Raw genomic sequence first — 14,986 nt, forward strand, 5'->3', positions numbered from 1 at the left:
GGAGACGCCTAGCCTTTCAGGGCTAGGGGTGGGAACCTCATTTGAATGAGAATTGGATCTTTTCTGTCTGTGGGTTAGTCTGGACCCTGGCCCCACTAGCCCCAGCTGCTTTGGATGGCGGACCTGCAGAGAAGCTCTGCTTCTGCATGTTTCTTGGTGGCCCTCCCTACCTTTATCTGGTGGCTGTTACTAATATCCTTCCCCTGGGTTCAGCCTCCATTGGGTTTCCCTTGCTGCCAGCTGCGTGGTGGCCCTACAACTCTGCATGCGCCTTGCCTCTGACAGTCCTGCTTTCATCTACCATGTAAGTAAGGGAATGACCTGAAGGCAACACACAGCTCTGTAAGGGCAGCCCAGTGTGGGGCCCACTCTGCATCTTCTCTCTCAGGCTTGATTCCAGCTCCCACCACCCAGGACCCCCAGCTGGGCTAGGCCCCCTCCTTTCAGTCCTGCTGCTACTGCTGCCACCACAAATGGGTGAGAGATTGGCTCTTTCCCGAGAGCCATCCAGAGGAGAAGGAGAGATTTCCAGGGTTCCCTGTGGGGTGGGGTGGTGGGTACCCCTTGGATCTCTACTCAGGCCCTGTCCCTCCCAGTCCAGGCACCTAGAACAATTGCCCAGGAGGTGCCAGACTTGCTTCCCCCTCCTGGCTGCTTAAGCGGCATCTGCTACCCACCCACCGGCAACCTGATTGTTGGCCGTAACCAGAGCCTTCGAACCTCATCGACCTGTGGACTTCAAGGCCCTGAGCCATACTGCATTGTCAGTCATCTACAGGTGGGGAGGAGGGTGACGGCTCTGGACATGGTATCTGAGTTTTCCTGGGACATTCTGCCCTGTGGGAGTTCAGGTCATTGCTGGGCGCTAGAGGGAGAGGCCTATGCTTTGAAGTTTTGGAGTGGGGAGGCTGACCATGTACCTCCTGCCTAATCTATCTCCTTGGGCACTCCCCCAGGACTCCGAGAATTGCTTCTTTTGTGACTCTCGGGGAAAGGGAGGCCATGGCATTGAGAATGTGATCTCCCGGAGTGGTCCTGATGGCAACAAGACCTGGTGGCAAGCAGAGAGTGGTGAGGGTGCTGGTGTCCGTGTGTGCGGGTCTGGGGTCTGAGGTCAGGGCCTGGTCACTGACCAGTTCTTGTGGTTACAGGTGTTGAGAACGTCACCATCCAGCTAGACCTAGAGGGTGCCTTCTACTTTACCCATCTCATCATGACTTTCAAGGTGACCCAGTGCCCCAGCCTAAATGTTTGCTCTGTACCTCCTAACCTGATGGCCACCAGTGATTCTTGCCTGTGGTGACCCAAGGACCCTCTCCTGTCCCCAGACATTCCGCCCAGCAGCTCTGCTTATCGAGCGCTCAGTGGACCATGGCCACTCCTGGCACGTGTACCGATACTTTGCCCACAACTGCTCAGGCCTCTTTCCTGGGATCCCTCCTGCCCCTGGCCACAGTGTTAATGACCTCATCTGCGACCAGCGTTACTCGGACATTGAGCCTTCCACGGAGGGCGAGGTTAGGCCCAGAGGAAGTGGGGTCGGGCCCTGGGGTGAAGCCAGAGGCTCAGGCTTGCTTCTTCCTCTCAGGTAATTTTCAAAGCTCTGGACCCAGCCATTCTGGTGGAGAACCCAAACAACCCCGAGATTCAGGGTAACCATCCCCACAGCCAATCCTGTACTCCCAGGACCGCCAGATTCTGGGGGGAGGTGTCCTGCCGGGGGGTGTGGAGTAGGGTGGTAGGCAAGCCAGCTCAGTTGCCCAGCATTGTTCCCCAGCTCTGCCCCATCATGGTCCTCTACTGTGGTTCCTGCTATGGCCCCAATTTCTGTCCCATCATCGTTCCCCATACCTGTACCCAGTGCATAGGGACTGGCATGAATAGCAGTTTCCACCTCTGCCCCATCACTGAACTCCTTTGTGGGGTCCCATTGTCTCCATCACTGCTCCCATTGTGGTCTCCACACCAGCCCCCAACACTGTCGCTCATGTTTTTGCTCCTGTCACTGTACCTCAACTCTCCCCTTTGTGAGCCTCCGTCGCCGTCCCCATCATTGCCCTCCCACTTGATTCACCTTCCTGGCCTTAGTTAGTGCCCTATATCCCTGCAGCTGCCTCGAAGTGGCGCCGGGGTGTCTCTGGGTGTGGCCTCTTGACCTCTATCAACATAATCCCACAGGGGAGCCCAGAGCCAAGGCCAGGATGATGAATGTCCACAGCAGGAGGACAGACCCCAAACTAGCTTTTTCTCTACATTCTCCACCCACCTTGACTGGTTATTACCAACTGCTCACCCTGAACTCCCACACTAGGTCTCTAAGCAACTGTTGCTTGTTCCTTTGATCAGGAGAAAGGGGAGACCTGACAAAGGAGAGAGACAGGAAGTAGACTTGGCCTGGTAACTGACTTAAGCTGTGGAGCAGAAAGAGGGGCCTGGACCCATCTCTGTCCACTTGTACATTCAACAAGTGCCCATTGAGCCCCACTGTGTGCCAGGCATCTTCTGAGCAGTGCTCAGTGGGGAACAGATAGACAAGGTTCCTGTCTTCTTGGAGCTGACATAAAAGTGAGACAGTTGACAAATAAGCAAACAAGCTAATAATACCTGATGTGGCTTGGATGATACGTCGATTTCTAGTTTGGACGATGAGCCGGGGAATGGAATCCTTGACTGCACTGGGGAAGCAGGTTTCAAATATCTAGAGATGCCAGAGTGGGGTGTCCAGGAAGTAGCAGGATGTGTAGGTCTCAGCTCAGGAGCAACATCAGAGCTGGAGCAGCACAAGAGGCTGTGGTCATTCCAAAAATGGTATGCCCAGGGATCAGGGGTGGGGGAGTCCCACAGCAGGGGTGCCGGAGAAGGTGGCTGCAATGAGCAGAGGGAAAGGGGGAGAGGGGAGGGACCCCCCCTGCCCCCATTCCTTCCCCTCCATCCCAGCCATAGAGGAACGATGACCAGTGCACATGAGGTCTCACAATCTGTGTCTCCAGAGCTCCTGCGTGTGACTAACCTCCGTGTGAACTTCTCCAAACTGCACACACTGGGTGACAGGCCCCCGGGGGGCCTCAAGGGACACCCCTTCTACTATTACGCCCTCTATGAGTTCGTGGCCCAAGGCAGCTGCCTATGCCATGGCCATGCCTCTGAGTGCAGGCCCACTCCTGGGGCACCAGCCAATGTGGAAGGCATGGTGAGCGCTGCGGGAGGGGTATCCCATGGCTGGTGGGGTGGGCAAACTGGGGAACTGGGGCAGACTCGTCTTGCCCTCCTTCCTGCCAGGTGCATGGCCTTTGTGTCTGCCGCCACCACACAGCTGGTACCCACTGTGAGCGCTGCCAAGACCTGTACCAGGACCACCCATGGCACGCAGCAGAGCCTGGGCACCCCCACGCCTGCCAGGGTAGGTGCCCTACTCTGCCAGGCCATACTTGCCATGGGTCAGCCCACTTCATATCCACCTCCCTTGTTCTTCCCCAGAATGTGAGTGCCATGGGCATGCCCGCAGTTGTCACTTTGACATGGCCCTGTACCTGGCATCTGGCAATGTGAGTGGAGGTGTGTGTGACGCATGTCAGCATAACACAGCTGGGCGCCACTGTGAGCTCTGCCAGCCCTTCTTCCACCGAGATCCCTGGGAAGATCCCCGTTCCCTTCACTCCTGCAAACGTGAGCCCTCCAATTCCAACCCTGACCCCGCAGATCCTTCCACTCCACGGTGACCTCTGACCTAACTCTGTCCTCACTCTGACCCCTGATCCAGCCTGTGACTGTGACCCTGTGGGTGCCCTGGAAGGTGGTTTATGTGATGCCCATACAGATGAGATCCGTGGCCTCCTCTCTGGGCAGTGTCGCTGCAAAGGAAACGTCTGGGGCCAGCGCTGTGACTCCTGCCGGCCCAATCACTATGGCCTGAGCCTTACTGAGTCAGAGGGCTGCCAGCGTGAGTGACCCTAAGAGTGGACCCCCACCCCATGTCCTCCTTGCTCTGCCCCCAATCACTGCCCTGATAAACACATGCACCCACCTACCCCTGCAGCAGTCACATTGCACCCTGAGAGCCTTGTGCCTTAGCCTGCAGGTGCAACCCCCGGGGCCGGGTCCCTGGCACTCATGCCTGTGATCCTTCCAGTGGTGCCTGTCATTGCAAACGCTTTGTCTCTGGACGGGACTGCAGCCGTTGTCTGGTAAGCCTTGACCAACCGACCTGATTTGACCTTGCTCTTGGGTACTGAGCTTCTAGAAGCTGACAGGTATAAAGCTATAATCAGTGCGACTGTAAACAGCCTTGCACATGAGGTGGTGCCACTTCTTGACCTGGTCAACTGGGTCAGTGGCACCTTGGCTAGCTGAACCAGCATATACCCTCAGGTGGGAGCTTTGGAAAAAGAAGGAAACGCAATTAAACGAGATCCAGCAATATTACACTCTGGGTTGAAAGGCGTTTCACAGCAAACGTGTTTGAAGGAGGACTTAGTCCAAGGAACAACTCCATGCCCGTCTTGCCTTTCCTCAAACATTACAAATCCCTTGTTTAACTTCTGTTTTAACCCTGGCAGTGTCCTCCTCTTCTTGCCTCTCCCCTCCCCTCCATGAAGCCATGCAGGCGTACACCTGGGTCTCCTCTCCCCCTCTCAGCCTCAGGCAGAGGAGCATTCAAACCCTGTACTCAGCCCCCTTCCTCCTGCAACAGGCAGTCCCAGTATATGACCTCCCAGGCCCCTGACCCGTCTCTCCCTGTCCAGATCTTCCTGTCCTTCACCCACCTACTCTCTCTTACAGCCCGAGTTCTGGGGTCTGAGCAGTGACCCTCTAGGCTGCCGGCCCTGTGACTGTGACTTTGGGGGTGCCTACAGCAACAGGTACAAGGCAGGGCCTGGGGGGTAGGTCAAGTGACAAAAATTGGGTGTTGATTCTGTCCCCTCCCTGTTCCCATGCTCACTCAGGTGTTCTACAGGGGAGGGCCTGTGTCTGTGCCGCCCCCATCTCCATGGCCGCCGCTGCCATGAACTCCAATCTGGGCACTTCTGTGCCGCCCTTGACCAGGCCACTGCTGAAGCCGAGTTTGGCCAGGGCCTCCAGCCAGCTGATTCCCAGCTGCCTGTAAGTGTCCAGGACAGGCAGGGGCAGGAGGAAATCAAGGCTCAGACCTTGGCACTCAGATGAAGGAGGGAGTGTCCAAAGACAGCTAGTTGGAAGAAGAGTCTGGGCAGGGTTAGAAGGTGAGGAAGTCCAGGTGGGGGTGTCAGCGTGGTCAGAGGTTTGGTGTCTTGGGCGGAGCCCATATTCCCAGGACAGTGTAGGAGAGGACAGAGCCAGAATGATATCCCACTTGCCCCCAGGGTGGCCCCTGGCCTGCTCCTCCCAACTGTACACAAGCCCCATGGACCTCCCCTGGTTGGCTCCGGCCCCGACTTCGGAGACAGCGTGACCCTCGATGTGCCCTCCACCCTGCTAGACGGGCCCATTACAGCCACCAGTTGCCCAAGGTGAGGAGTCTCAGGAGTGGGATGGAGTGACCAGTCCCTAGGGTCTTAGGAGGGACTGGGCCTAAACCCTGGGGATCTTGAGGGAAGGGAACCTAAGTCTTGAGGGTCCTAGTTCCTGGAGTGGTCTGAGCCTGGGAGTCTGTGTCTCACATCCAGGCCCCAGGAGAGCCTGTGCCCGTGCATCCGGGAGCTGGCTCTGCACTGTGGACTGGCTTGGACTTTGCACGTGTGGCTGATGGAGCTGGCCTCTCTCTGCTGGCTCCCACCGTGCCTCGTGCCCTGGAGTATGACATCGTCCTGCGCTATGAGACCCAGGTCAGTGGCATGAGTGCCAGGCAGGTGGATGGGTGGTACTGGGTGGTGAGTAGGGATATTTCTATGACTACTGATCCCTTACCCTAGGCACCTGAAGACTGGCAGGCATTAGTCAGGGTCCGTGCCCAATCACTGCCCAGCAGCGCCCGCTGTGCCCATCTGCTGCCCTCAGAGCAGCTGTTCCAGGCGGCCTTGACCCATGCACACAGGTAGGCAGGACCCTGTGACTCCCAGTACCAAGACCCTGTTCTGCCAACGCATTTGAAACAACCCCCAGATGAAGTGGAAAATGCCCAGTATGGAATATCCTCATATCAGAACAATTGAAACAGGGACTTAATTTAAAACAGCAGGATTTAAGAAACTGGTCATTTTCTATTGCTTACATGGTGAAATGTTGGACCCAATAACTGCATAACGGAAATGGGGCACCCTGGGACCACATGATTATGACCTCCTTACCCCACCCTTGCTTCTCTCCGCTTCTCCCTGCAGAGCTGTCGTTCTACCCAGACCTTTCTGCTTTGAACCGGGAACACGCTACTCCATGACCCTGCGGCTGTGGCGGACCAAAGGGGTGCGGAGGCCTGAGGGGGGCACCATCCTTCTGGATTCGGTGAGATCCTAGGGGCTCCCCCCCACACATTTGGGGTAGAACAAATCACAGCAGAACAATATGGGCTGGGGGACGGGGGTCTCAGAGGTCTGGAGTTGCACCAAGAAGACTGAGACATGGCGGAGAGGGACCCAGACGAGAAAAACACATGCCGGGGAGAAGATGAGAATAGACAGGTGCCAGGCCTCACAGGACTCTGTGGGCCAAGAGAGGGGCTTAATCTTTCTCCTGGGGCAGTGGGGAGCCATGGAAGGGACTTGAGCAGGGAAGAGACATGGGGAAAATGGATTGTTAGGAGAAGGCTGCTGCTATGAGACAGGTGGCTTGGCCTGGACTAGATTGGGCCATTGGAGAGGAAGGAGAAACAGACTCAAAAGAGAAACAAGAAAGGGGCCAGAAGGAGTTGTGAGGGCCAATGCAAATGAGAGTAATAGGTGTTTGTGAGCAGGGCTGGGCTCGTTGCCCCCTGCCTGCCACCCTCCACCCTCCTACCAGATTGTGCTCCTGCCACGGGTAAAGGAGTTGCCTGGGCTGAGATCCGTGGACCCTGGGGCCACAGGGCGCTTGCAGGAGCTCCACAAAGCGGGCTGCATGGAGGCAGCGAGGACGGGCCTCTACAGCACCATGACTGAGACCTGTACCCGCCTTGTCTGCAGCATCTCAGCTCTGCTCCATGGGGGTGGCCTCCGTGAGTGTGTGCCCCTGGCTTGAGGGGGCTGCAGGATAGGGGTTACAGCAGGCACCATGAGGTTCATCTGATCATGCCCTTTTTCCTACCAGCATGTGAGTGCCACCCCCAAGGTTCACTGAGCACCGAGTGTGCCCTTCTGGGTGGGAAGTGCCCCTGCCGTCCTAACATCATTGGTCGTACCTGTGACCACTGCATGCCTGGAACATATGGCTTCGGTCCCACTGGCTGCAATGGTGAGCCTTCAGGGTCAGTGGGTGTGCGTGTGGGGTCTGGGCCCAGCCATCTTTCTCTGCATGGCTTAATCACCCTGTCATTCCCCACAGAGTGCCACTGCCATTCCGAGGGTGCCACCAGTGCCATCTGTAACCCTATGAGCGGGCAGTGTACATGCCGGGCAGGCCTTGCTGGTCGCCGCTGTGATCGCTGCCTCCCTGGCCGATGGGACTTCCCACACTGCCAGCCCTGTGCCTGTAATGGGCATGCTGAGTTGTGCCACCCACTTACAGGTGTCTGCCAGGCCTGCCATGGAGCCACAACAGGCCGGCACTGTGAGAGGTGAGTATCGCCACTGGAAGGGTTGGGTGGGAATTAGAATGAGTGGGCCAGGTCCCATTCCATATGCTACTGCCCCCAGGTGTTTGGACGGCTACTATGGAGACCCCACCCTGGGCTCAGGCCAGCAGTGCCGGCCCTGCCTCTGTCCTGGTCACCCTGGCTCTGGCTTCTATCACGGGACTTCCTGCCATGTGGACAGTGCAAGTGGACGTGTCCTGTGCCTCTGTGCACCTGGCTATGCAGGTGAGGCATGGTTGGCAGTGGCAAACCCATGGACATGCTCTCTTGTTCATAATCCCGTTGGGTCTACGAGGCAAATCTTTGCCAGTGCCATCTGTATGTTGAGCTGCAGGCGGGCTGGGCACCACCTCTCCTCAAGGGATTCCCATTTGGGGGAGGGAGGGTCAAATGTGAGGAATTACAGGCATGGAATTTGGAAGCCAGGAAGATGGGCCATAACTTAGCTATTGTGTCCTCTGCTCTCCTGGCTAAACCTTGGACTTTCTGGCTGTGTTTAAGGGACCCCTTGTCCCCAAAGTTACGGAAAGACACCTGAGACAATCCACACATACCCCAATCCTCTCCAGGCCCCCGCTGTGATCGCTGCTCCTCTGGCTACTTTGGGCGCCCTTGGCCAGGAGGAGACCCCAGAAGAAGTCCATGCCGGCCCTGCCAATGCAACAACAATATTGATCCCCATGATCCTGCTGCCTGCGACCCCCACAGCGGGCACTGCCAGCGCTGTCTGCACCACAGCCATGGCCCAGGCTGTGCCCACTGCAGGCCTGGCTTCCATGGCAGTGCCCTGCGCCCAGGAGGCTGCCGGCGTGAGTGTGTGGGTGGGGTGGGTGGGGACATCCCAAGTGGGTGGGTAGGTTCTCTTTCCTCTGTTGCCGCGAAGCCCTTCCTATTCCTAGGCTGCAGCTGTGACCCCCGGGGCACTGTTCCTGCGAGGTGCCCATCCGGGGCTGAAGCCTGCTTCTGCAACCAGGTCAGCGGGCAGTGCCCGTGCCGCCCCCACACACTAGGGCGGGACTGTAGCCGCTGTGCCCCCCTCTTCTGGAACCTGGGGGGTCCCCGGGGCTGCGAGCCCTGCAGCTGCCATGCCCAACACAGTTTGCAGCTGGTGTGTCACCTGGTAAGTGAGCCCATGTTGCACATTGCACGTGGTAGTGGCCAGGTATGAGTGAATGGGCGTGTGCCTATAACAGGGTGTAACTTATGGCTGGTGTGAGTGTTCATGTGACCACCAGCACTGGTGTTATGTGTGGCTGCAAACAGCCCTGTAAATCTCTGCTCTTGGGTGATATTAACTATGAGCTAGTGGCGGGGAGAGCAGACAGGAGCCAGCATGTGCCATGCATTAGTGTGTAGGTGAACCACCGTGGGTGGGTAATGGCCAGTAGAATGGACATGGCGGTGGGGGCTGCAGGGGGCTAGGAAGGAGGCTGAGGAGACACAGGTAGAAGGTTAGGATGGAGAGCTGGTACAGGAAAGATGGATGGCCATGGAAAACAAATGTTTCCAGGAGAATGGTTGACCACAGAATGAGATGAGGCCTGAAGTGTTTTTGCGTCCTTGGTGAGGAGAGGGGGAGAGTCGGGATGAAGGAGGCATATGGGTAAGTGTATGGAGACAAAGGGGTGTTCTAGAGGCGCAAAGGGCAGCAGGTCAGAAGTTGAGAACCCAAAGGGTCTATGGGAGGTGAGGCTGGCAAAGTGGGGAGGTGGGGGCTAGCCAAGGGGGTCAGGCCAAAGGAAGCAGGAAGGGAGACGCCCTCAGCCAAGTGCAGGTGTGGGTGTGCCTGTAGCTGGAGCAGGGCTCTGAGGACAGGACGGTGTGCTTGGGCGTGTGTGTGCTGCCTCTGAGCACTCATGTCTTCTCCATCTCCCAGAGGAGCCTTTTTGTTCCTGCTGACGGGCCTGCATGCTTTTCCCTCAGGTCACGGGTCAGTGCCCCTGCCAGGCAGGATTTGGGGGCCGCACGTGCTCTCGGTGTCAGGATGGGTACTGGGGTGACCCGGAGCAGGAGTGCAGAGGTGAGGGGGCGCGCACGTGAACCACCACCATGGGTGAGGCTGCCCTGAAGGGGCCACTGGGTGTGGAGTAGCAGGGGAGCGTGGGGTTCTCCTGAGGGAGACCACAGCATGCTGATCACTGTTTGCTCCAAAACTTCAAGAAAGACTTGTGAAAACAGCTGAAGGGAAACAGTGTTGGCAAAACCAGGTGGGGTATGCTTGCAGAGGACACATTGGTGGCTTTTTCCTGACCCTGCCTCTCAGCCCTTGACCCTAGTTGACCCCTGACTGGACTTAGAGCCTCTGCATCCCTGTGCTGTTTTTCTGCCCAAAGGCTGCCATGCACTATGGCCTCTCTGGCCAGGGTAGATGCCAGGGCACACGGCAGATCTGAGCAGTGGTTTAGGCGAGGGTGAGTGCTGCCTTCTCCTTGCCCTGACCCTGTCTCTCCCCCACAGCCTGTGCCTGCGACCCACAGGGCTCCATCTCGCCCAGCTGTGACCCATACACAGGTGCCTGCTTCTGTAGAGAGGGCATCTCAGGGCCGAGGTGCCAGGCATGTGCCCGTGGCTCCAGAGGTGGCTTCCCACACTGCACGTCCTGCCCTACCTGTTTCACCTCCTGGGACCATCGCCTGGCTCTGCTCCAGCTGCAGGTGGAAGCCGTGGCCCAAGCGGTGGCCGCCCTATGCCAGGGGATGCCTGGCTGGGGTGCTAGGGGCCAAGGCAGACACCTGCAGGCCCTGGAGGGGGTACTCCAGCAGGCACAGACGCTCCTGGGATCTCCTTCACCCACTGTGGGAACCCTGCAGCAACTTACAGAGTGGATAGCTGGATTCAGGCAAGGGGCCTGGTGTCTGTAGGGAGGAGGTCTCTAGCTAGCTTCTCAGAATCAGGGATTCAGAGGGTCACAGGTTGGCCTGTCCGAGTCCTGGGTCTGGAAGTCAGGTGGGTTTTCTTGAGTGAGAAATCATGGAGGAGAGGACATCTCTAGCCATGCTGATGCTCCTTCTTCCTACAGGAGGGAAATGACTACTCTGGCGCAGACACTGTGGGCCACAGGACAGGTTGTGGCAGAAACAGAGCTGTGGGTTAGGGGGCAATGTGAACGTCTGGAAGAATTATCCCGGGAGCTAGACTGTGTGAAGGGCTTGGCCTGGCCCAAGAGGGTCACCAGAGTCCAAGGTGAGGCCATATGGGCATGTGGGTGGGCAGCGGGAGAGAACAAGGGCTATGCTGGGTCAGGAGGAGGGGACCAGGCACCCTTGCTTACATATCTGGGGGACCCAGGAGGTTGATTGGCCCTGCCCCAGCCAGTGGAGCCCTAAGCCACCCCTCTGTCCATCCCTCTCATCTTCTGCAGATGCTGAGGCCCAGATCTCTTCAGCTTCCCTGCTTTCCCAAGAGGCCATGCTTGGAGCCCAGATGGTGGCCACACTTGGAGAACCAGACAGCATCCTGGGACAGGCCCGAGAGGCCCGACGGCGGACGGAGCAGCTGCTACGGGAGACAGCCCAGCCTATAGGGACAGCTATGTGGGAGTTGAAACTGAAGGGACTGGTCGACAGGGTCCAGATGCTGCGCCCACAGCTTCTGGGACTCCTAGTCAAAGCTGGAGTGGTGGGTGGAGATATGGATCACTGTGGGGAGCTTTGCCAAGGCGAGGCCTCTCTCCTAGGAGTAACCTGGGTGTAGGGCAACAGGCAAAAGGGAATCTGAGATGTGCATTCTGGATCCCCTATCTCGTTTGCAGGAATGCAGGGGTCAGGGATCTGGGCTGGCCTGTGTTCCTCTACCCTGTGGTATTCCCTCTTGCCCTGGGACCCTGCCCATTGCCCAGTGGGCTCTGGTTGCCTCCAGTAACTCCTCCTATAGCCTGGACATAGCAATCACAGCCTTGGAGCAGCATCAACAACTGGTACAAAGCCATGGGGGCCACAGATGGGAGCTATGGGGGGGCGGTCACAGGGGACCATGGCTTGGCCATGGGGTTGCAGGAGACACATCCCACATCTGAGCCATCCCTACCAGCTGCAGCAAATCCAGGCCACAGCAAGCTCCACGGGAATCCAGGCTCAGGAGATGTGGCATCGTGCAAGGGGGCCCTGGGGTGTGGCCACCACGGTCCCTGTGCAGGCAACTGTGCATATCATCCAGCGTTTCCTCTTGGGTACATTTCTGCTTGTTGTGTGTCTGTTCACAGCTGAGGGTAGGGGCAGGCAGGTATCCAGGTCACTGCTATGACACTCCTTCCAGAATAAGGACTACACAGGAGGGCTGACCAGGGGTCAGGTGGGAGCATTAGTGCACTGGTAAATGTTTAAAAACTGTCTGGGGGTCAGAGGAGGAACTGATTAGTGTTTGTCAGTTTCCATAATGTAAGTAATCACACCATGGCCAATTAGTCTATCTACCATTTAACATCTGGTTCACAGAACTCCTGAAAATGTAACAATTGTCTCTTGTAAGCCTCCAGCACACCATGTAGTCATGTCAGAGGCAGGGTCAGTGAGAAAGAAGTTAGGGTCAGGGTCTGTTGGGTCAGGGATCAGAATTCACATCCAAGACCCCTACCCTCATCCCCACAGATGAAGGTGCAGATGCTAAGAGTGTGGAGCTGGTGGCATGGCGTGTGCTGGCAGTGCCCCTCCCTCAGGGTGGGGCAGCAGGCATTGCCCTTCTGCTGGATCAGATCCAGGGCACCCTCCTTGCACAAGATGCCGGAGGCCAGGAGCTTCCCAGAGCTGAAGGTGTTCTCCGTCAGGCACAGCAGACCAGGTGAAGGGCCAGATGGTGGAGGTAGAAGTCAGAGGGTGGGGAGGAAAGGGATGCCTGCCTGATCATCTGCACCCTTCAGGGAGAGTACCGCCAGGACCCAGGGCCAAGCGCTGGATGTTCAGGGTGTGCTGGCTAAGGCGGGAACTCATGCAAGAGCTGCAGAGCAAGGGCTGCAGGTGGTGAAACAGACACTCGGAGGCCTGGAGGCCAGTGTACAGGAGGTGATACCCCACCGTACCCCTCAGCTCCCTTGTACCTCTTGTTCAGTGGCTGCTGTGGCCCCATTCTCCCTTTGAGGTCCTTGACCCACTGTGATCCCATGATGCTACTAAATACCCTGACCATGTGAACATTCTACTTAGTTGCTGCCCTGCCGTGACCTCCGTGTGATCCCCTGACCTTTGCCTCAGGTGGCAGGGCACCTAGCCCGGATGACACTGGCAGTGGATGTGACCCCGACCCTGGGGCTTCAGTCCAGGGCAGCTGTAGCTCTCAGGACTCGTTTGGCATTGAGTCAGCGGCAGGCCCAGGAGGCAGAGGAGCGTGCAGCATATGCCATGGGCTTGGCTGGGGGCCTGGGCAAGGTGAGGTTGGAACAGTAGATATCGGGGTCGCAGGGACCCCTCTGGAACAGGGTGAAATGGAGTTAAGGTGGGGACTGGGCTATACTGGGCTGAGGCGGGGTCTCAGTTTCAAGACCCCCTGCCCCCCAGGAACCTTAGTCAACAATGTGTTTGGGATAGCAGGGTCTAGGTGGGGTGGGGTTTCAGGTCCAGTCCTGCTCTAGGAGTTGCAGGTGGCCCGGTTAGGTGTGGCGGAGTTGCAGGAGGGCACGTACAGCCTGATGGCTATGGTGCAGGATGCTGAAAAGAGGGTACAGCGAACACGAGCTGAGGCCCAAGAACTTCTGAAGCGAGTGCAGAACAGCTGGAGCCGCCTGGAGGGTGTGTAGCTGGGCCTTGGTCGGGTGGGGACTGGGTGGGGCAGGGTCACAACAGGGATGGTGTGGGAGGGTCAGGGCTGGGTCCAGGCCAGGTCCAGAGTCACATAGGGAACAGGGCTGGGGTCAAAGTTCAGAACAGGAGGTCCAATGTATATTAGGGTTAGAGCTCTTTTAGGGATGGGGTCAGAGTCAGGGTCATGACAGAGATGAGGACCAAGGTCAGAGGTCAGAGCCTGGCTCAGATGACTAATCTCCAGGGTTGGAGCGCCGCCTGGTGCAGAACCAGCAGGCACTGGGCAAGAAGGTGGCCGTCCTGTGGGCCCTGGAGCAGCGGGCAGCAGAGCTGCTCGAGCACATGCAGCTGTGGGCCATCGCGTATGCAACCTGCTGATGCTGTCTATGGATGCCAAAAAGAGGGGCCCTGGGACTACCTGGGTGACTCAAAGTGACCCCAGAGTGACCCAAGAATCTCCTGACCTTGAGAGACCACAGACCCCATTGAGTGCTTGCTTACCCTGAGTGACCCCCATGTTACCCCACGATGTCCTTCAGTGGCCCTCTGACCTTAAGAAACCAGAGAGATCATGTAAAACTCTCTGAGGCCATCTAGTGACCCTGACCCTGATAGTTCCTTATCTCTGAGTGATGTAAAATTCTGAGTCACCTGTAGTATCCCTGAGCCCCCCAGGTTGACCACATGACCCCCAGGGTGACTGGGGACCCCTACTCCAGAAAATCAGTAACTCTCAAAGACCCTGAAAGTCCAGCGGATTGACTGACCCCCTACCCAGACTCTCCTTGTGAAGCCAGGTGACTCGTCCCCTGAAGAACCCCAGCTTTCTCCCCTGAGTCCACAGCTCTGGGTACTCTGCACCCAGCCCCACAGAGCCAGCCTGACCTGGCCCTACACAGAGCCTCGGAGTACTAGGTCCTAGCCGCCCTCCCAGGGGCCTGGGTGGGGCAGGCGATCGCCGGCAGCCCGCATTCCAAGCCCGGGCTTCAGAGCTCCCGGCAGGCCAGAAGGTCCGGAGCGGATAACTAGCTATGAGATCTGGATCCACTCACTGCTTCTCTGTAGGTCTGTTGTCGGCAGCGCAGCACCCATTTTCTTACCGGGAGACTGAGACTGCCCTTCTCGTGCTTACTTACTGTAGTGACTGAGGGAGGCGGAGACCCCTGGAGCCATGCCTCGGGCAGGGGATGGCCTTTCTCCATCTTTCTTCCTACCCCCATTTTCCCTGTCCCTTGGGTAGGGTGTCCTAAAGCTTCCCAAATTCCGGAATAGAGGTGCTTGATGCCCCCGCGTAGGCCCTCCCACTCCCCGCTGATGCTGGAGTCCTGGGACTGAATGCTTAGTTGCTGATGAATGCCACAGCACCCATGACCCTGGGGACAAAGGTTAGCTTCCATGGGCTGTTGGACGTCTCAAAGATCAACTTTGCTCATGCCATGGCGCCCCCACTTGGTTTGCCTCCTAACTTGTGGCCTAAAGCCCCAAACCCCTACCTTCTCCTTGTTCTGCAGAGGTCTGGGCATGGGGGCCCAATAAAGATTTGTAGGTGAGCTGGTCTGGGTCTGGTTTCTAG

At 57.6% G+C, this 14,986-nt stretch overlaps 1 protein-coding gene across 3 annotated transcripts; it reads left to right on the forward strand.

Moving 5' to 3' along the window:
- The first annotated feature begins 224 nt into the window (after window positions 1-224).
- Window positions 225-14,947, forward strand: LOC109376158 (laminin subunit beta-2-like). Of its 3 annotated transcripts, XM_019631957.1 has the most exons (33): window positions 225-477; window positions 597-778; window positions 957-1,071; window positions 1,152-1,225; window positions 1,329-1,588; window positions 2,638-3,190; window positions 3,280-3,400; window positions 3,478-3,666; window positions 3,761-3,940; window positions 4,072-4,184; window positions 4,780-4,859; window positions 4,944-5,100; window positions 5,340-5,486; window positions 5,643-5,801; window positions 5,889-6,010; window positions 6,297-6,417; window positions 6,913-7,105; window positions 7,198-7,341; window positions 7,432-7,663; window positions 7,743-7,906; window positions 8,251-8,490; window positions 8,581-8,801; window positions 9,605-9,701; window positions 10,139-10,520; window positions 10,701-10,864; window positions 11,043-11,299; window positions 11,433-11,597; window positions 11,711-11,849; window positions 12,268-12,457; window positions 12,537-12,678; window positions 12,868-13,041; window positions 13,245-13,401; window positions 13,658-14,947. In XM_019631957.1, the coding sequence occupies exons 1-33, from the start codon at window positions 474-476 to the stop codon at window positions 13,789-13,791; spliced, it is 5,772 nt and encodes a 1,923-aa protein (XP_019487502.1). In that variant the 5' UTR covers window positions 225-473; the 3' UTR covers window positions 13,792-14,947. The 3 variants fall into 3 exon arrangements, with proteins under 3 accessions (XP_019487502.1, XP_019487511.1, XP_019487518.1); XM_019631966.1 differs by lacking the exons at window positions 225-477; window positions 597-778; window positions 957-1,071 and having other exon boundaries at window positions 1,082-1,225; window positions 2,991-3,190; XM_019631973.1 differs by lacking the exons at window positions 225-477; window positions 597-778; window positions 957-1,071; window positions 2,638-3,190; window positions 3,280-3,400 and having other exon boundaries at window positions 1,082-1,225.
- Window positions 14,948-14,986: the final 39 nt, after the last annotated feature.

The sequence above is a fragment of the Hipposideros armiger genome, unplaced genomic scaffold (genome assembly GCF_001890085.2).
Source record: "Hipposideros armiger isolate ML-2016 unplaced genomic scaffold, ASM189008v1 scaffold_18, whole genome shotgun sequence".
Classification (NCBI taxonomy): domain Eukaryota; kingdom Metazoa; phylum Chordata; class Mammalia; order Chiroptera; family Hipposideridae; genus Hipposideros; species Hipposideros armiger.

Excerpts from the sequence above, each read along its gene's own strand:
- LOC109376158 (XM_019631957.1), top strand. Across the intron at positions 3,941-4,071 it reads TGAGTCAGAGGGCTGCCAGC|CCTGCAGGTGCAACCCCCGG; the intron begins GTGAGTGACCCT and ends CTTGTGCCTTAG. Across the intron at positions 10,521-10,700 it reads GAGTGGATAGCTGGATTCAG|GAGGGAAATGACTACTCTGG; the intron begins GCAAGGGGCCTG and ends TTCTTCCTACAG.